We start from the raw sequence: 21106 nt of genomic DNA, 5'->3' as shown, positions 1-21106 counted from the left end.
CACTGACCCTGCGTGCGCTCTTACGACGTTCTTTTTTTAGTGGTTTTGGAAAAAAGCATGAAAAATTTGATTCAAATCCCAAATAAGCACTTTATTCGGGATTTGAATCCAGTGAAATAAATTTCCAAGTTCACCTCGTTTGTAATTTGTGGTGTTTTTAATCACTAGAGTGAGGAATTTTAAATTGTTGCTATTTTAAACTATTTTCCCAGACTGTTGCTAGTGTTAGCTAATGTTAGCGTTCAGAAACCAACACTAGTGGAGATGTTACTTTATTTTATGCTTCCATGACCGTGACGTTAGCCTTTCTCCTCCAGAGCTAAGACAGCGAGTGGGCTGCAGTAAATTTTCTTTGTTTTATTTAGTTGTTTTTTTTTAATACAATAGTCAACATGAACAGAAATGGAGCTTCCTTCCTTTAAGTGATTTGAAACAGCAGCGGATTAGACTTTAATCTCAGAAGAGAAGCTACTCAAAGTTAGAAAAATATTTCTTTTAACAATTTCAATGAATGCTTCTGATTTTCCTGACGCTACTTATTCTTAATTATTTGATCAGCAAATACCTCATCTGACGCTATTGTCTTCAGATTGTCACTGTGCTGCATCTGGCTAGAGCTCGACCAAAATAAGTAAAATAAAGAATAATTGTTTTTGTGGACATCCTCGAGAAATATTAAATATTGTAACATTTAATACAGTTGATGTAATCTCAGACTGTCACTCAGTAATATAGTAACTGTAAAAAGTTTAAATGACTGAATTTGCCAACCACTTCTCAGAGTAGGAGTGGTTTCACAGACTGAGAGTAGCTTTAAATATCACCACAGACCTCAGTCGGATGTTCTTTAATGAAACATCTCGTTCACACCAGCGCACCCTATTAAACCCCTCTCAGCCAGAGAGAAGGACAAATAGAGAAAGATGGAGGCAGAGGAAAGTCGGAGAACCGTCGGGTTGACCTTTTTATGCAAACGTTGGAGAGTGTGTCTCAAAAAGAAAAGAAAAATTGAGGGAATAAAGCATCAGTCCAATAAAAGTCAAGCTCACCGCAGAACCATTTCATAAGCACTTTATTTGGGATTTGAATCAAATGAAATCAGTTTCCATGTTCACCTCATTTGCAATTTGGAGTGTTTTTTTTTTATATATAGCTGGAGTGAGGACTTTTAAAATGTTGCTATTTTAAGCTGTAACATCAGACTGTTGCTGATGTTAGCTTAGCACACAGAAACAAAATGTAGCAGAGAAGTTACTTTACTGAATGGCCTACATTTAGCAAATGTCTTCATAGAACAAAATGGCAGGTATGTGAAAGTGCACAAAGAAGGGAACAATAAATTGGCATCCATGTTAGAAAGCTAAGTTTCTATGATGCTACATTACTCTGACTTATATGGCTAGCATGGGGCCAAATAACAGAGACATTGGGAGATAGAAGAGTGAATACCAATGTTTTTTTCTTAAACATTGTACTATTTGATTTTGGTACATGATTTAAGATCAAATATTGAGCAAATACCCACTCCTGGCAATGTAATTAAAGGTCCCTCAGTATGTTTGTCTTTCTTGTAAGCAAGCTAATAGAGCAGTTTTCTTCTTTCAGTCTTTTCAGCTAGATGCTTTCACATTTCTGCCAAAACCAATAATTGATGTGATTAGTGATGTCAGACTGCTGTTATCGTGAACACAAAGTCTTTGGTATACATAAGTGATACAAAGTTAAATATTTCACCATACATTGATTTATTTCCTCTTCAGGATTTATTTTTACAGAAAAGAAATCCTAGAAACCACGTAGTCTACAAGGCCAACAGAATCATCGCCAATGTTTTTTTCCCCCCAAATTGTATCCAGCCCATGATGGGAATATGGAAAAACGCAGAAACCCGGATACAAAAATATATTTTCAGGAGGCATGATTGCTGCTGGTTCACTTTACAACAAACCTTTTTGTCTGCAGAATTTTTGGACGTAACTTCTTCTGTTGCACAAAATGTATATCTGGGAGCATAAAACCTATGCATCTTTAAAAAGAAGGCGGCAGGTACACACGGTCTTGAAAGCAAAGAAACCCCTATTTCAGATTTCACAGAACTGAAACATGTGATTTCTGTTTGGTTTAATAAAAGAATGGGTCCATTTATTTCAGCTCGACTCTTCTGTCCAATTTATGTTGTGATAGAACGTCATTCGGCGAGCTAAAGGTCAACGACAGACATCCTGAATCAATAGAAACAGGTCCAGAGGATTCAAAGGAGACAGATTTGAGAAGAAAAGTCTAAATAAGAAAATATAATATTTATATATAAATATCAGAAAGTAAAATGGTATATCAGTGTGTTTGGGTGCGTCTGCTGGTGCTGGACGGCTCTTGGCTTTAGCAAGTTTAATTGGGAAAGAGCTAACTCATGACATCTGCACCTTTCCGCTCATCAATAACAGCACAACCCTGCAGGGATGCGGGAAAACACATTTCACCTTTCCAAACACTTGTGTGTAGACCAACATAAAGTTTCATCACTAAGACAGCGGGCCAAAGTAAAAGCTGGTGCGTTCTTTGGCAGAGCTAAGAGAGGCTAATTTGGGAGCAGAGGGGTAGATTGTCTGTAATGACATTAACAACGCAGCTCCCAGGTGATGATTAAACCGCGAGCGGTTCTTTGAGCCGGAAAGGAGAGGAGCCCGGCTCGGAGCCACAGGTGCGGCACAGCAGCGCCGAGACACTCCAAGTCATTCAGGAAGCACTTCTCCTTATCGCCCAGCAGCCACCAGGGTCCTGTTAGGGTTTAAGTCACGGGATTCAATTCTTTTTATTAGTGCCTGTGGCTCATATCGGCTTTCACGTGGGAAAAAAAAAAGGAACAGCATTTTTTTTTTCCTAAATAAGAAAGATACGATTGATTGAGTGTTTTTGAATTCACAGACATCTTCATTCTTTGCACAAAGCTGTTCCACCCTGACTGTGTCTTCACGTTGTTGCAGGATGATTTTTATTTTTTATGTTCTACTTGGAGTCCAGCTCCGTTTCATCCTGCTGGAAGAACTCCCGGTCTGTTTGGGATGCTCTGAGCTTTAACTTTGTTCTTATTTTATTTACTTTTTTTTTTTGTACGTGAAAGCAGAACTAATAGGGTGCAGGAAACCATATTTCATTCAGCTTACTCCAAAAAGTAATGAATAGTCCGGATGTTTGAGGTCCCCCAGTAACCGGCTGGCCAATGTGATCCATTTGAATTCAACGCGTCTCGTCATTTTCTACCCAACACTGCGCAAACCAATTAAAGCAAACGCTATAATCATCATCAAAAGGCAGCTTGTGCAAATGAAACGTAGATATTGTACGTGCTTTTCCAGGAAATCAACACTTTCAAGTCTTATTTTATTTTCTCTTATTCCTTTTCAGTCTTTGTCTTCAGGACGTAACGCTGGACAAATGTCGTCACACGGCCACCTCTGCATCTTGCTGCTCCTCGATTCCCCGAGCAAACAGCCTGATCAGCTGGCACTGGACACTGTGGAGAAAAGGTAGCACACACACACACACACACACACACCCACACACACCCACACACACACACACACACACACTGCATCAGTTAGCCTGAATAACAAACCATAATCTTAATGGCTGAGCTTTCACTGTGACATTACTGTAAGAGCGGCAGATGTGAAAGCAGTGCAGATTAATGCTCAGATTTAAAAAGTGGAAGTCATTGTGGTGTGATAAGCACAGATGCTATTAATGTTATAATAAACTTGGATAAAATGTCAACTTGTAGACATTTTTTCCAGTTTTTTATTGTAGAAGCAATCTTCAATGTATTTTATTGGATTTTATTTATTTTTTTGGTGGTAGGCGAGTTCGCACACACACACACACCAAAAAAACCAAACTGCACTGTGACAAACAATCCAAACCCTTTTGAAAAACCTATTCCCTCCCTCACGTGTGGTGGCGCTGCACCAAGAACCACTGACGGAAATGACATGAAAGCCTCTGAAGAAGACAGGAGTGGAACTTCTTTCTTTTTTTTTTTTTTTTTTTTTTTTTTTTTTATAATTGTGTTTATTAGGTATTTTTGAACATTTATACAAAAACAGAAAAAGAAAGAACAATAACAAGGCAAAACTTATACAGCACTGATACAAAAAACAAGACAAAGTCAAAATCGGAGGCATGTACATAAATTACAGCATCATATGAGAAACATAACCAATTTATACATACACGTCATTCGGATTCACATTACTGGTTTTTTAATTTTGGAATTTTGAAGTATTCAAGAATATGTTCCCATCTTTTTTTAAAAGCATTAAATTTCCCATTCATACAATATCTCAATCTTTCTAATACAATAACTTCAGAAAGTAAATTTTTCCATAGCTGGATTGAAGGGGCATCACAACCAACCCATTTAAGCATTATTGATTTTCTGGCCAACATCAATAGAAATTGCACAATTTCTTTGTGAGTATCCAGATGACTGGGTATGAACCCAAGGAGACACAGGACTGGACTAGGGAGAAGTGTTTGTCCTATAGCGGAGCTAATTTCTCGACATACTGCTCGCCAGAATGCCTCTATAGTTTTACACTCCCATAAACAGTGAATTCTAGTCCCTGTAATTATTTTACATTTGGGACAATTTGGAGAGCTTCCTGGTGTGTACTTGCTATATATATATGGAGATATGTATACGTTATGTAAAATATTATATTGCATTTCTTTGTAACGGTTACATACTGAGATTCTAGAAGGCAGAGTCAAAATGTCTTCCCATGCTTCTGAATCAGTTGTACTTTTCAGAGTTATGTTCCAGGTTGGTCTCAAATTCTCCATATTATCTTTCTTTAGGGCTTGTAATTTAGCATAGAATCTTGACACAAATCTCCCACGTTTATGACAATCGAGAATACTGTTTTCAAGTAAATAATAATCCCCTTGGAACTCAAGTGAGTCCATTTTTGCCTTAACGTAATGCCTTATTTGAAGATATTTATAAAAGTCCCTGGAGACAATGTTATATTGTGTTCTTAAGTCCTCAAATGTCTTGAATTTCCCATTGTTCCATAGATCGTGTATTCTAGTAATGCCAGCCTCTTGCCAAGACCTGAGATCAGGTCCAGCGCCCTCTACTGTCAGATCCGGATTATCTACCAGTGTTGTCAGAGATGAAAAATATTTGTTCTGACCAAACATTTTCCTCAAAATGCCCCATGCCTTAATAGTATTAGTAACTAGAAAATTCCTGAAGAAATTTAACCGGGGCCTGCCAAAGTGTGCCCGTCGGTTTGGACCCAGCGTTCTGATGCTACAAATTAGCATCAATGCTAAAGAAAGCTGCAATCATATGAATACAATGACAAGAATGTTTACTGACATTGACTTGCACCATTCAGTATGATAAAGTAAGTGTATCAGCTAAAATTAGCAAAAATGCTAATGTTAGCGTGATTGCTGTCAGTAGCATGTGGGACATCACTGGGATGTTTTCTATAATGGTATTACTCCATTCAATAGACTAAACATGGCTAATAAGTCAAATAAATAGCTAATAGCTTATATAAGCTAAAATGCTAATGCTAATGAACTGCCTTGCTGCGCAAGGCAGTTCCCTGACCTGAGAGAAAAAGATAATGCAGAATAATATTATTGCACCGCCTGCGGCGGTGCACTAACCTCAGGGGCATGTTGAGGCTTTTATTTTGAAATTTTTGTTAAGCTTAATTTCAAAGGTCCAAACTAATCCCATGTCTAATAGTCATTGGGTTAAATCAGTTATTTATTGCTCAAAAGAGCAATTACCTAATGTAAGATTTCTCAAGGCTTTTATTTTGAAATTTTTGTTAAGCTTCATTTCAAAGTGCCAAACTAATCCCATGTGTAACAATTGCTGGGTTAAATCAGTTATATAATGCTCAAAAGAGCAATTATCTGATGTAAAAATTGTCAAGGCTTTTATTTTGAAATTTTTGTTAAGCTTCATTTTAAATTGCCACACTAATCCCATGTGTAACAGTGCTTTGGATAAAAAAAGTCACATAAAGCCAAAAAGAGCAATTATCTGATGTAAAAATTGTCAAGGCTTTTATTTTGAAATTTTTGTTAAGCTTCAGTTTAAATTGCCACACTAATCCCATGTGTAACAATGGTTGGGTAAAATCAGTTATAAAAAGCCCAAAACACAAGTAGTTCTAAAGGCCAGCTCAGTCCTCCTCTGTAGTAACTGACAGTTCCACCATGTTGTAGTTCTGACATTCAGCTCAGACCTCTTTTGTAGGCACTCAGTGTCCGCCATGTTGTAGTTCTAACCTTCAGTCATTGTAGTTCTAAAGAGCAGTTCAGAGAGGCAGACTAAATTCTATGTCTATTTTGAGTCTAACTGACACTGTTTTGTGTCAGTTAGACTTTTGTTTTGAGTTAAATTTGGCTCGTTTTTTGTTAATTATGTCGCCACAGTTACTCGAAATGCCAACAAAAGTAATAGCTCCCCTCACGGGATTGAGCCGCACGTTTTGATATATATATTGTGAGGGGGCATGCAGCGGTACGAGCCGCATTAACGGTAGTAGGAAGCGGCAGTTATTTTGAGGTGTAGAACAATAGGTGCCTGCCATGCAATGCATAGGGATTACATCCCTATGCATTGCTATGGGCAGGCCCCAATTAAAAAATTATCTTTGACCATAAGTGGCAGTTCTCTGTTTTGTTTATTTAACATATTTATAGGGCGACAAGGTTTACAAACACTTTCCTCAATCTCAAGCCATGGATCAGCTTGTTTTTGGGTAGCCCACAGTGAAATAATTCTTGCTTGTATAGCCAGTACATAGTTCTCAACCTTGGGCAGACCCCATCCACCCAATGTTCTGGGAAGTTGTAAAACCTCCATTTTAATTTTAGGTTTCCTGCCTGCCCAAATAAATTCTGATATTGCTTTATTGATTCCAGCTAAATCTTTAGAGTCAATAAACAAAAACAGCATAGACACTGGATAAATTAACTTAGGGAGAATTATCATCTTAATGAGGTTAACTCTCCCCAAAAAAGATATGGGGAGCTTCTTCCATCTCAGCAACTTATCTTTAATATGAATAATGATAGAATTGATGTTTTCAGAGTACAGCTGGCTAGTTCTAGGTGTAATGTGTATTCCTAGATATTTTAATCCTTTAGGAGCCCATCGAAATGGCTTGATGAAAGTTGGTTCTCCCTGGTCAATAGTGTTTAAAGGCATTATTTCTGATTTTCCGTAATTTACCTTGTACCCAGATATCTTACCAAATTTGTTGACACAGTCAATCAGAGCCGGGATAGATTTCACAGGGTCTGTCAAAGTTAACAGTATATCATCAGCGTATAATAATATTTTATACACTTTTTTTCCTATTAATATACCTTTAATATCATTGCTTTGTCTAATTGCAATTGCAAGTGGCTCTATAGCCAAGGAGAAAAGTAGCGGGGAGAGAGGGCTTCCCTGCGCCGTCCCCCTACTCAGTCCAAAAGGTGCAGATAAGAGGCCATTTGTCAACACCGATGCCGTGGGTTTTTTATAAAGAATTTTTACCCAATTTATAAAGTTTTCTCCCAGTCCAAATCTTCTCAACACTTCAAACATATACTCCAGTTCGACACGGTCGAAGGCCTTTTCAGCATCCATTGAAACAATGATGCCTGGTATTTGTGTCTGGTTAAGGTGTTGAATGATATTGATAAGTCGTCTAGTATTATTTGATGACAGGCGCTCCTTTATAAAGCCAGCTTGGTCTATATTGACTATGCTGGAAACTACATTTTCCAGTCTAGTGGCCAAAATTTTGGATAAAATTTTCATGTCTACACCAAGCAGGCTAATTGGTCGATATGACGAACATTGTTCTGGGTCTTTATCTTTTTTTGGGATTACAATAATATTTGCCATATACATGGTATCAGGTAATTTCGATTTTTCAAGTGATGTATTAAAGACTCGTTGTAATAATGAGCTAATTTTGCCTTTTAAGGTTTTAAAAAATTCAACAGGATATCCATCAGCACCTGGACATTTACCAGATTGTAGTGAAGAAATGGCCTTTTCAATTTCTAGAGTTGTTATAGGTCCTGCTAATATGTTTGCCTGTTCTGGTGCCAATTGTGGTATATTTAATTTATCCAGCAGTTCATGTTCTAGTGCACCTTTTTTTTACTTCGGAACAATACAATTTTTCATAAAACTGTTTGAAGCATTCATTTATGCGTCTATTATCCATATAACGACGACCGTTTTCGTCCTGAATTGAGGATATAAAGTTTGTGCCAGGGGATTTGTTTACTAATCTTGACAAATATTTATTTGGTTTGTTACCGTGTTCGAAGAACTTTTGCTGCGCAAATAATATATCCTTTTCAGCTTTCTTTGTTGTTATATCAGATAGTGAGGCACGGGCTGTTTTGAGTTCCCCTAGAATTTTATCTGATTTGGATAAAATATATTCCTCTTCCAATTTTTTAATTTTGTTTTCAATTTTATTTTGTTCTGCTAATTGTTCTTTCCTCTTACGAGTGGAATATGATATTATTATACCCTGCATATATGCCTTATAAGCATCCCATACTAATCTGGGGTCAGTATTACTATTGTCATTGAGTTCTAAAAAGAAGTCTGTCTGCTCTTCTAGCAATTTTGTAAAATCTTCATTTAGCAGCAGCAATCTATTTAACCTCCAGGAAGCTGTGCGATCCAGTGGTCTGGGCGGCTGCATGGCCAGCCTAACAGGAGCATGGTCAGAGAGGGAAATAATTCGTATCTCTGTTTCTTCCACGAGGTGGACCAAATGATTCGAGATAAACAAATAATCGATGCGTGTCATCGTTGAATGTGGCAACAAGTGAAAAGTAAAACTTCTTATTGAGGGGTTAAAATGCCTCCATATGTCCATTAAATCCAGTTCCTCTAGGATATTTTTTACAGCCCTAGAATTTTTAGACTGGGTGTTTTGGGGGGGGCACCTGTCCATATGAGGGCATAAAGAACAATTAAAGTCACCGCCGATAAGTATGTTTGGGCAATCCATCTCAGCAATTTGACTGAGGAGGACCGCAAAGAAATCCTCATCATTTATATTTGGGCCATATACACTGCCAAGCAAAAACCTCTCTCCATATAAAATACCCTTAATCAAGATGATTCGTCCCTCTGTGTCTTTGAATGTGTCTGAAACTGTGAAAGGGAGATTTTTATGTATTAAGATTATGACCCCCCTTTTATTTGTTGAGTATGATGAGAAATAGACTTGTCCTACCCATTCTCTTAAATATTTTTTATGTTCCTCATCCGTGAGATGAGTTTCTTGTAGAAACGCTACTTGGTTCCTGTCCTTTTTTAAACTATTTAGGATAGCCTTCCTTTTTATTGCATTATTAGAACCTTTTACATTCCATGTGCAAACCTTAATGCTCATCTATATTAGTGTTACTTAATGCTGTCTTTTAAAAAGACATCAATAAAATAAAATACAAAGTTACACTGCAACATGCCTGCCTCAAATTGTGTTCTGTGCTGACAAACCAACAAAAAAGTTCCAAGCAAAAACTCGAACATTACACAAAGCTTGGACCAGATTCTAAAGAAATAGTAACCATAACAAACTACATAAAAAAATAACAATAACGAACTTGTCATACCCTAACTCTAAGGTACAGCAGGTGTGGGGATCCTATGAAGAACCAAGATCAGAAGAAAAAAAAAAAAGAATGAAGCATCCTGCCCTCTCTGGGTCTGAATATTAAGCCCCCGTGGAAATACGAATGTGAAATATAATGAAGATGTTTCATCTCAACACACCGTTCTTATTTGTAAAACAGTATAAGCAGATCTGATTTAAACTTACGAATAATGTTATTAAGGTACCTATCTTACGAGTGTTCAGTGTTTACCTCTCATCATTACTCAGTCTTTTATGCCCACTCGAACGTGTGGAAAGGTCCATGTGAAGTCATTTATGAAGTGTCTTGATGAATTCGTTAATTTCTTTCATATCAGATAGGGATGTGGTCGTCCCATTCTGGTTGAAGATCTTGATAACCGCAGGGAACAGGAACGCGTACCTGACACCGGCCTCTCGCAGCTGTCGCCGAGCGCCTGAGGACTCCTGTCTCTTTCTGACAATTTCCGCAGAAAAATCCTGGTAAAAGGAGACTCTGCGATCTTCTACTTGAATTATTCCTTTATTCCTTGCAGCGTTGAGAATCTTTTGTTTATCGATGTAGTTGTGGAGTCTCACCAGGACTGCCCGTGGATGGTCTCGGTCACTTCGCCCGGCCGGGGGTCCTGTGCGGTGGGCTCTTTCGATTTTTATCTGTGTCTGCTGCAGTCCCAGGACTTTAGGAATCCACTCCTCGAAAAAAGCCGCCGGTTCTCTGCCTTCGATGCCTTCTTTTAGTCCCATAATCTTAATGTTCTGGCGCCTGCTTTGGTTTTCGAGGCTGTCCAGCCTTTCCAGTGCTCTTTCAATAGTTTTCTCCATGCCGTCCATTCTAGGTGCGCTTCTTGTTGTTACGTCTTCCAGATCAGACATGCGCTGTTCAGCAGCAGCCATTCGCCGCGTCATGCTGTCGAATTTTTCTGCGAGTTCAGAGACTGGTTTAAGAATTGCAGCTACTTTTCTGTCCAGTATTTCTTCGATATTCTTGGTAACTCGCTCTACTATGATGTCTTCTTTTAGAGTGTTAGCTTCTTCCACGTCACTCACAATGCTCCCCTGCTCCATGTCTTCAGCCACATCGTCTTGGTCGTTTTGGCTAGCTGCGGGTATGCTAGCATTAGCCCCACCTTTCCGACCTCCTTTCTTCTTTTTGCTCGATGCAGCGGGTACAAAAAAATTATCTAGAGACATGTCGAATCTTACCACAATTATTGTTTCAGTCCACGCGGTGGGTTGTTGTCTTAAATTATATATTTACTTCGACCCAGAGAGGAGACGAAAAACTCACGACTAATCCGCAGCGTGCATCACGTGATCCCCCGGAACTTCTTTCTCTAAGAAATGTAAACAAAAATGGAGCGGTGTAAGATTTTGGCGGTTGTAGGATTTCTGTTTTACAAACCACTCCTTCTGTTAGCGTTAGACTCTAGCAGAAGGAGTCTAACGCTAACAGACTGGCTAGCGCCAGACTCTAGCTAGTCTGCCAGCTACACTAGCTAGAGTCTAACCCCCCCATGGCGAAATGAAACAGAAAAACAAAAAAAAACAACTGTTCATTCTGGGTAGATATTTAGGTTGTATTTATCCAGAATACAACCTATAGCACAGGAAGTGGACTGTGCTATAGTCCACTTCCTGCTTTTGGAGCAGCGTCTGCACAAATGCACTCAAACTGTGCCAGAGTTCACGTCAACCTTCCCAAATGAAATCGGACTTTCTATTAAACTGAACTAGAGTTGGATCAAAGTGGATTAAGCGTGGCTGTTGTGAACGCACTCTTAGTGTTTTACATGTGGACCAAAAACTAAAACGTGACCAGAGCACGTTGCTTCATAACTGAAGACATTGTGCGACTGTCTCATAACTGTGATTATATGCTCAATATCTGGGCAGATGAGACAATATTTCACAGTATGATACCAGAATATCATAAGCATAAAAAAGAAAAATCAGACAAAAATGTCAGAGAGCTGCTTGCTGGTATTTTAATTACACCAAGACTTGATTTAAAGTTTGGCTCATCATTGTTGGACTTTACGTTTCACTCATCTCCCCTCCCCCCACCCCACAGGTGAACCTCTTCCTTCTTCCCTCTCCTTCTACTTCCCCGTTTCGCCTGGGCTATTACCATTAATTATCTGAAATACACTCCGCTTGGCTCACTCCGGCAACGATTAGCGACGTGGAAGGGGCAATAAATGGACGGACTTCGGCTTTAATTAAAGGGGAGTAGTCTTTTAACACGGGGAGGGCCGTTAAATTAGCAACATTACAGTGCCATGCATCATTGGACAAGTACAATGGAGCATGAAATAAATGATGCATCAAGTGGACCCACTCCAGCTGCGAGGAGATCTGATAGTTGGGGGTTATGTGGGAGATGGGGTGGGGACTGAAGTGAAGACAGGAGCTGAATAATGAGGGGAGCTAATTCTATGTTGTTGCCAATGACTGTGCATAAGGGAACAGGGTCAGAGGCTGTGGTGACACGATACTGCTAAGAACAGACAGAGAAGGTACGTTTCATTTTATGTTTGTTTACCCACAAACAAAACTGAAACCCTAGATGAAGATTGGGGGTCACCGAAAGCAAATATATTGTTGAATTATTTAGATTTTTTTCTTTCTTTAGGAAAAAACGTGATGACGCCATAGTGATCCACCGTTAAAAAAAAAGAAAAAGTGAAGATGTTATCTATAGCTTGTTATCTAACAAACGCTTCATGCTGCTCTACAGGAGCTAGACCCTTTGCAGAGGCAATCATTTTGAAGAAGCGAGTTGAAGTAAACTCAAAGCAATGTGTGCTTTGAGTTGACTCTGATCACCCCAGCTGGTTTGTTGGATTGATTTTGATGTATAGAAGCCGCTTTCATGTGTTTGAGTAGTTAAAGAAACAGCAGGACAGCAGCTTAGAGAAGAAAAGAAAGGAAAAAATCACAATTTAGTTGTAAACATTTGGAAATGAAATGCACTTGTACACGCATTGTGTTTTATGTCAACTCTGTTTTGTATAGTGTGAGCGTACCGGGATCAAAGGTGTGCTCTATTGTCAGGACAGGATTCCTTTTGCTGTTTTATGGTATATTTCTTTACTTTTTCATGTTTTCTTTCCAAAAAAAACTCTGGGGATGTGATGTGGCGACAAAACGAAACAGAAATCCAGGCATCATCGCAATTAACCCTCATAGAGAGCCGAGATCTCAGCGGGAACACAACTCCCAAGCAGTTACCCCGTGCTGTGGATATTTCCAAGTCACTCACTTGGGATCATAGAAAGTGTTAACCACGTCTCCTGGCAACGCTCTCAGCAGCTCTTCTGATATTTCACCAAAACTTAAAAGTGGAAAATAAAACTTGGAACTGTGAGTTTTTTGTCTCAGAGCTCCGTGAACGCAGAGCTGTCGGGCACGAAGCGTAATCTGTTTCTACTTAGGCTTTGAAACGTGAATCATTTTGGCCAATTTAAGCAAAATTTACAACTTAATACGAAGAAGGAAGGTGTGGATAAGAATAAGGTGATGCAAGAAGTATAAGCTCTGTGAGTATTTCAATATTTCTTCCATTATACTGCTTCTGCAATGTAATGTGAGTTTTATTCGAAGCCATTTGTTGGTTCTTTCTATGCTGAGAAGAATTTGGCGCACAAGAAGTTCCCTTCTGTGTGAAAATGAGAAATGTCTAAACATGCACATCAACGGGACTTTTTTATTTTTGAATAAAAAAGTCAAAAATAAAAAACCTTCATCAGTAAGAGGGATCTTATTTCAACATTTGCTTCTGAACATCCACGTTTTCTCAGTCGCACGGTGTAAAAATGTGAAAATAACGCAGGTTGCGATATAAAATCACTATCACTCTATGTCTCACCTGACTTGAATGGCGGTGTGATGCAGGATTTCCCCGTCGCAGTTCCAGCTGCTCTCGGCGGTGCAGTCGTCGCAGGTTTCTTGGAGAGAGGAGATGGGACTGAGGTCCGGACTCAATGGACGTTCGCTCGCGTCTTCCAGAGGAACGAAGTTGTGGTGCCATGGCTGGAAGCGAAACTTTCTCACCCTGTGGACCTCCACGAACCAGTGGTCGAACTAGGAAACAAAAAGGTAAAGATGGGTGAGAAGGTTTTGAACAGATAAGTTTAATCTTGGAAGGGGTTCCTCTTTGTGTGGCGCTTGATTCAGTGGTCACCCTCAAGGTCGAAGGCTTTAGGTGGACAAAACCTCAGCGATCATTCTGAATGCAAACACTTTCTGAGTAGCAGCAGGTACCAAGATTAACGCTCCCCCCTCTTTTTTTAAAACCAGCCATTGTAATTTTGTTTCACGTCCTTCCAAACATGTATGCACTGAAAGATGTTTCTCTGGAATATGGTGTCTTACTGTCTGCAGTGAATTGAACTGAGGAGACCTTGTACAAGCAAAGGTGGATCTTCAATAAACTCCCAACGGAGAAAAAGTTTTTTTTTCATCTGTTAAACTTCATACCACAAAGGAAATGATTGTCTTTGTCATTCCCCACTTGGTTTGTTCATCCTGTGTTTTATTGCCTCCTTCCCTCAGTCCTCCATCAATTGTTCTGCATGACCCGATTAGACTGTCCTGGTTTCCATGGCACTTATCCCACCACCTCCATCAAGTTTTCACCATTGAGTTCATTGTATTCCAGTTCCAAACATGTGAGTCTTTCTTATTTTATTATTCTGCTTACCATTACACATCTGATGTCTTTCTTGTTTTTAGGGATTTTTGGTCGATATCCGATATGCAGATATACTAAAACTCGTTTGGCTGATAACCGATACCAATACCAATTTTCTTTTTTTTTCTTTCTTATACCTATTTACTGAAACTACATGGCTTTCTCTACTGCATTATCTTTGTCAATTTAGCCTGCTACCAAATGCAAATGCTAAGAAGGAGACTGAAAATGTTGTCACACTTTCAGCTTGCATTATGTTTAATGTCACATTTATTCATGACATTTCCTCTCTAAGACAACGACAACATTCAAACAATGCAAATTTGCTGTTGTGCTGTGCTGCAGGCATCATCGTCACTGGTTTGTCACATAAAATCAATGTCTTTTGGCAAAATGGCCGATGTACAATATTAAATTTTAGTCGATATCGTGCATCACTACTTGTTTTGCATTTGTTTCCAACTCTACAACCTCAAAATACAAATGGTTCTGTTTAAAGTACTCTGGGGCCATCAGTTATACGTTATTCCACTCACTGTTGTCTTTTTTTATTTATTTATTTTCTTTTAAACTGCTTAGCAAAGCATTAAAAATGCAAAATTTAAATAAAACAGAGTAAAAAAAGAACAATTTATTGCATGTTTGAAAAAGGCTCTCCTGCTAACAACTTACAGCTAAAAACACTCAGTTAAGCTGTAAACATATTATTAATAATGTTATTAAGCATTAACAATGGCTTGTACTAAAATCCTTAAAATGCTAACACACACATCTGGCTTGCTGATGTGTTTCAACATTAATTATCTGCTCTTGACCTGAGCACCAGAGAGAGGACAACACTGATAAACTAATAAAACTAATAAAAGCGTCAAAACATTTGAGGCTAACGGCAAAAAACACCTGATGCAAAAAGCGATGACGCAGAGGAGAAACGGCGATGAGTAACAAAGCCGTCCATTAAGACACTAGGTGAACTTTGGGAAATTGAATAAAAAGAGGACGAGAGATGAAAAGAAATTATTTTGTCAGAAAGCGCTTTCATCTCTCTCTGTCGCAGAAAGGTTCGGCTGCCCAATCTTCGGCTTCACGGGGTGCCACTTTCTCTCTGTTCTATCCTTCTTTTCCGTCCCCCCCCATCCCTTCTCGTCTTTTCTTATCCTCTCTCATCCTCAAGGCAGACTGACAGCCATTTATTTCACATCAAGCCCACTTTATGACTGCAGCCGCTTTGCATTCATGCCGGACGGTCTGCCTAAAAAGCTTTCTGACAAGGCCATGAATACGCTTAGTGGCTGCTCACGTCTAGTCTCTTTCTGCTTGGTTGGACTCAGATGCTGATATTAACTCAGCTTTGATACAATGTCCCACTCACCCCACTTGTATGACTGCATGTCTCCCTTTCTGTGATGCGAGTTATGCAGCAAAGGCGGCCTTAAACTAAGGAGGAAGAAAACCAACGCCAAGGCACTCCAATCTGCAGCCTTAAGAAAATGAGATGAGTTAATGCGATATCATTGTTATTCCCAAAAGCTTCGGCAGCTGGATTTATGAGACAAAATGAAAAATAAGACTGCAAACTGATTGCCAGGATAGCAGCCAAGGCTATCCTTAGACGTGCCAGCATGTAGAAGAAAGCATCTAATCTATATGCTAACTGTTATGTATATGATTTTCCACAAAACACGGGATACCAGGGTTCCTGTTTGCATCACATTAGAGTTTGTTGTTGTTTTTTTTTTTTTTTCAAAAAAGGTAAAACATCAAATTAGTGCTGCTGCAAGGAGCAACTGAAAAGGGAAAAATATCAAAGAAGGACAACAACAAGCACAGAGCGTTTTTGTAACTGTGTAATCTGATCAAACCCAAGACAGAAATAATTCAGCAACTAAAACAAATTGGCTGGTTACTGGAATTGCCTTTGTGGATCCATTGAAGAGCCAGTTAGAGAATAAGTATTAGCTGAAGCTCCCCCCCCCCCAAGGCAAAAGAGGCACAAGGAAAGGTTCACTCGTGCCTGGTCACTCAGGTAAGCCCAGAGTCAGGTCATCTCAGCCAGAACACCAACAACTTAAAAAATGGAAGAACGCCACAAGCACTCGCCAACAAACCAGGACAAAAGCCTGCAGTAGTGATCAGGAGAAAAGGGAACCCAATGCCCACAGTCAGCCAGACACATCCCTTTAGGTCAGCAGCCAGGAACCCATCACAAAGAGGCACAAACCAACACCACCACTCAGACACCACCACACCAAATGACACAGCCCTGCTCTAGAACACTGCCACACAGATTTTAATTGCATTAAAAACCCCTTCTCAACATATTGACTGCCATTTGGGGAAGAGGATATTGACCGAGGTATATGGGCATACCCCGCAGGAACTATTTGTTAATCTGATGTAAGGTTGGTACATTAAATTTAACTTTTAACAGTCGCCCAAGTAGTCAAACAGCTGGCTGAAAAGGAGATTGCTGCTGTTGCAACAGTTAGGGTTCATGGATTGCCAACGTTATCTGAGGTTCATGAGATACTGTATGTCAAACAAATCAAACCAGCCTTTACTCTAAGCAACAATAGCCTCACTACCTACTGCTATGGTGACCATGTTTGTGGGAAGAAAATTTGTGGACATTTTGAGTCTGGCAGCAGAAAATGAATTAAGTTGTCATAGAGAATCCTTTTTAAGGTAAACTAGTCGTCTGAACTTAAAGTGCACGATGTTATGGTCAAATACAGATAAAAGATGTCACCAGTAGCAACGTAAACAGTTTAAGGTTTGACCTTTTCCTTTTCTTTTCAGATAGATTAAACATCTTAAGGTAATAATTAGTAATCAGCAGACTTCCCCTGGCGATGCTGTCCTGAGAGGGGCATTAGTCTGACATCGGCCTGTTTTCCCATCCAGCAGATCCCCGATGCAGCGATTACCACAGCCTTTCTGGATCGGGGTGGAGGTCATTTATGACACATGGGAATGCACAAGGGCTAAGGCGCTTGAACTGAAGAGAAGCATGTTTGGGAAATTGAGCAGAGTCAGCAAAGGTAGGTGCTAGCACAGCAAGAGGGAAAAACTCTGCCTTCTGCTTGCTCATTCATGACTTTAACACTTCATCAGTTCATCTGGGCTCCGACTTGGGAATGGGGCAGATTCTCCTGGAAAATCCTAAAACATTTTTGCTCCTTTCTCCCCCTAAATTCACGTTTATTAAATCTGAAGTACTTGGCATGTTTAGCCCTCGCTACCTGGTCGTTGTTGTTGGTGTGTCGAAGAAGATGTTTGAAGAAGTCCAGACGGGAACACTTCCTGACCAGGATCAGGTCTGTGGTGCCGTCGGCGAGGTGGGCGGAGGGCGACAGGCCTTTCGGACTCCGAGGACACGCGCAGCTCATGCTGGCCGAGTTGATGGCAATGAACTTGCCGTGGATGACACTCCAGCCTCTGTCGCTGTCTGAAGACACAGGAGCACAACTCATGTCGTTACGACGGGTTCAAAGAAAATGACATTCATCAATTTGAAAAACAGATCTCTTTGACATTTTGTGGCTGTGGATAACATCCTCTAATTCAACCTTTGAAAGCTGTTGGCATTCATAAGCTGAAATCCAACACGTGTATCTTGTTTTCCTTTTGTGGCATTTAGTTGGAAATAAGCTAAATGAGACGTTCTTATTCAGGTGTGAAGTCTGGTAATTGCATAGTTTCCTGTTACAACATGCTTGTTCATGTGAGCTGTTCTATCCCTATGAGCCTTGAGTCTTGTGGAAATTGCCTTTTGACGTTTTTTTGTGTCTTTTTGGCGAGTGTTTGCTTTTCTTTTAATGAGCACTTCATGATAAAGAAGAATATTTTATTTGCCAGGATGTTTTAATAAATTCCCTCGTTTTGCTTTCATCTTTGCTTATCCTGAACTGGGTCACGAGGGAAACCCAGACATCTCTCGTCTCTGACACTTGTCAGCTCACTCAAGGAGGATCTGAAGGTGTTCCTGGGCCAAGATGTGTATATATATTCTGGGAGTCTCCTCTGAGTTGGATGATCCCGCAAAATCTCAAATGTCTCATGGGCAATTCTAGCTACCCAGCCCATTTCAATTAACTTCTTTTGAAAGTAAAGAAAGTCTCTACTTCAAGATGAAACTCCTCATCTTATCTCTATGGCTCTACCTTATTTAGAAGACTTGTTCCAGCCAGGATTTTGTTATTCTAGTAATGAAACACCACAGTGGTTCAGTGGGTAGCAATCCAGAAATTATGGGTTCTATTTCAATTTAATCCTAGCACATATTGATTTGCCTCTGGGCAATGACCTCAACTTGCATATCAATCTACATATCGGTGTATGAATTTGTGTGTATTTCTGTGTGATTGAGTGAATGTTTCTCCCGTGTAAACGCTTTGAATTCATTTCACACTTTTCTAGTCATACTAACCACTCGGATAGGCAAAAGCTCGACTTTTTGCTGAGAAGACAGCTCTTGCTTTGGTTACACAATGAGTGGATGGCCCTTAAAAACATCACCAGTGCTCTAACATGCTATATCGGTAGCGGAATATATTTTTGACCATGAGCAGACCACAAATACACAACTTATTTCTATGTTATCTACTATCCAACTTTTTTTTTTTTAGCAAAATTCTCTGGGTTTTTACAGCTCTGTCAGAGTGTCTTAAGGTTCTGGGTTCCCCTCCTGTCTGTTCTTATCTCAGTTCAGTCTATTTCTAGTTTTTTTGCTTTTTTAAATGTCTAGTGGCAGGCTTTTAGCTCTTGAGTTGTGTGTGTTGTCACAAATGGCACTGATGAACCTGATGGATATTGATTTGTATTTGTTCATTTCTTCCAATTTGGACTAAAAACTTTGGACACATTCACCTTTTCTCCCTCTATCCCCCATAAACTACAGTTTTAACCATCTTTTCAGAAAAGTTAACCCAACTGCAACTGCTCCATTACCTACATATTCAAAATTAAATCAACCAAAGCTCACCACAACTTCAACTTCAATCCCCCATTTTTTGCACACTACACTTTAAGTAAATGTTTGATTCGACCAACGCTGCACCAGATTCTCAGCTCTCTGTCAGAATAAAATCCTTTAGCTGTAGAGGTTGGATAAGCTACAGGTAGCAAAAAAAGAAGCTGGATTTCTTCTGGCTTTGAGGTTGACGGTTTGAATTATTTTTGCATTATGAGTTCTGGGTCTGAGCTCCAACATTCTAACGCAGCAGCAGTGAAGCTGATGGAGGTCCATTAAGATCCAGATGTCTGCGCAGCAATGCTCAGAGCAACTTCCACCTCATGATGGAGGAAAACGCAAATGTAAATGCGCACCCTTCTGTTTGCAATTAAGTTGGGCCAAGCAGGATTCCACAATATCTAAAGACTAGCGCGAGCTCGATAAACAGCACACTGATTGTGCTAACCTTCATTCAGATTGTCACGAATAAATGCACATGTGGCCACAAAAATCCTAAATGACAGATGCGATGGTTGCGCTTCACGAGTCATGACTCTGTTCCTCGGAGATTAGCCACTGTTTACTTGAGTAAAGGTGAATCAAAGCCGCGGCGCCACGGCCCCGCGGGGGAACGGCGCTGTCTGTCACCGGCGTGATAGTCGGCGGGGGAAGCCGCTAAAAACTGATCACAGGTGTCCAAATTAGCATTCGACTGTTTTATGAGCACCTCAGAGGGGAAATTATGTGATCTCAGACAGCAAAACGATTCATTACCTTTCCCCCTCGTTTTGCAAAACAAACTTACAGAGGTGATAACGCGAGCCGATGATAACAAGCCCGCAGAGGCAACATAAAAAAAATCCAACAATATTCTAATTGGGAAATGGTGATTAAAGCCACACTTTAAAAACAAATCCAAACGGAACAACTGTGGACTGCAGGCTCTGCACTAGGAGGACGTCTCCAAATGAGTATTTACTTTCGATGTGGAGGCCAGCTCATTTGCAGAAGGGGAGTGTGTCGCGCCTCACTGATTTAGCAGTTGTCTGAGATTCCCTCAGCAGAGAACTAAATAAATAAATAAACACAACACCACGAAAACAAAGGGTGGCTCCGGCACGAGGCAAACCCCCCTGACAGAGCTGGCAAAGAAACTTTTTTTTTTCTTCTTCTCCTGATTAGTGGGAGTCTGTCACAAAGCAAACGCAAACACACACAAACAGGTTATGCTTGCTGTCATATTTATCCAGGCATATAAACACACACCAGCACGCCATGGGGAGCTGCAGCCTCAGATAAACACAGATCTAAAATTCAACATAAACACACTAATTAGAAAGGGAAACTACACACACGCACACACGCAGAGAGAGATAATCGACAGCACAAAGTCTGCACATGATGCTGCGGTGCACACACCACCAGAGGTTTGTCCTGATGTGTCAGTGGCTTGAGACAATTGCAGATAATAATAAAGTTTGTTTGCACATAGACAGATGGGGGAATGAATGGAGAAGAAATGGCGATATCCAAACCTAACCTGAACATGAGCTGTCAGGGAACACACAATGAGACCAAACGAGACGGGATGCTAGTGAGCAGGAACATCATTAATAGGGGAGTAACAAGACAATACGGGATATTAAGCTTCTTAGGACAAAACAAGAGAAGACTTTAGCAATGTATTTCAGAAGACAATAAATTTTTTGGTTTTGTTTAATATTCTAGTCCAGGTTTGACCAGGCTTATGAACTGCAATGGATCCAGGCA

The 21106-nt window shown here is 40.0% G+C and overlaps 1 protein-coding gene across 2 annotated transcripts in view; it reads right to left on the bottom strand.

Moving 5' to 3' along the window:
* Window positions 1–1055: 1055 nt before the first annotated feature.
* Window positions 1056–21106, bottom strand: part of cerk (ceramide kinase) — a 50459-nt gene continuing 30408 nt past the window's right edge. Inside the window, exons 11-14 of one of the 2 annotated variants that reach the window (XM_023350281.1) lie at window positions 17625–17830; window positions 13558–13772; window positions 10978–11023; window positions 1056–3514 (exon numbers count right to left, since the gene is read on the bottom strand). In XM_023350281.1, coding sequence (XP_023206049.1) covers window positions 3392–3514; window positions 10978–11023; window positions 13558–13772; window positions 17625–17830 — 590 coding nt within the window. In that variant the 3' untranslated portion in view covers window positions 1056–3391. The remainder of the gene's footprint in view (window positions 3515–10977; window positions 11024–13557; window positions 13773–17624; window positions 17831–21106) is intronic. The other variant, XM_023350282.1, reaches the window with a different exon arrangement.

The sequence above is a fragment of the Xiphophorus maculatus genome, chromosome 17 (assembly GCF_002775205.1).
Source record: "Xiphophorus maculatus strain JP 163 A chromosome 17, X_maculatus-5.0-male, whole genome shotgun sequence".
In the NCBI taxonomy this organism is placed as follows: domain Eukaryota; kingdom Metazoa; phylum Chordata; class Actinopteri; order Cyprinodontiformes; family Poeciliidae; genus Xiphophorus; species Xiphophorus maculatus.
This window is presented reverse-complemented; position numbering and strand designations above follow the sequence as displayed.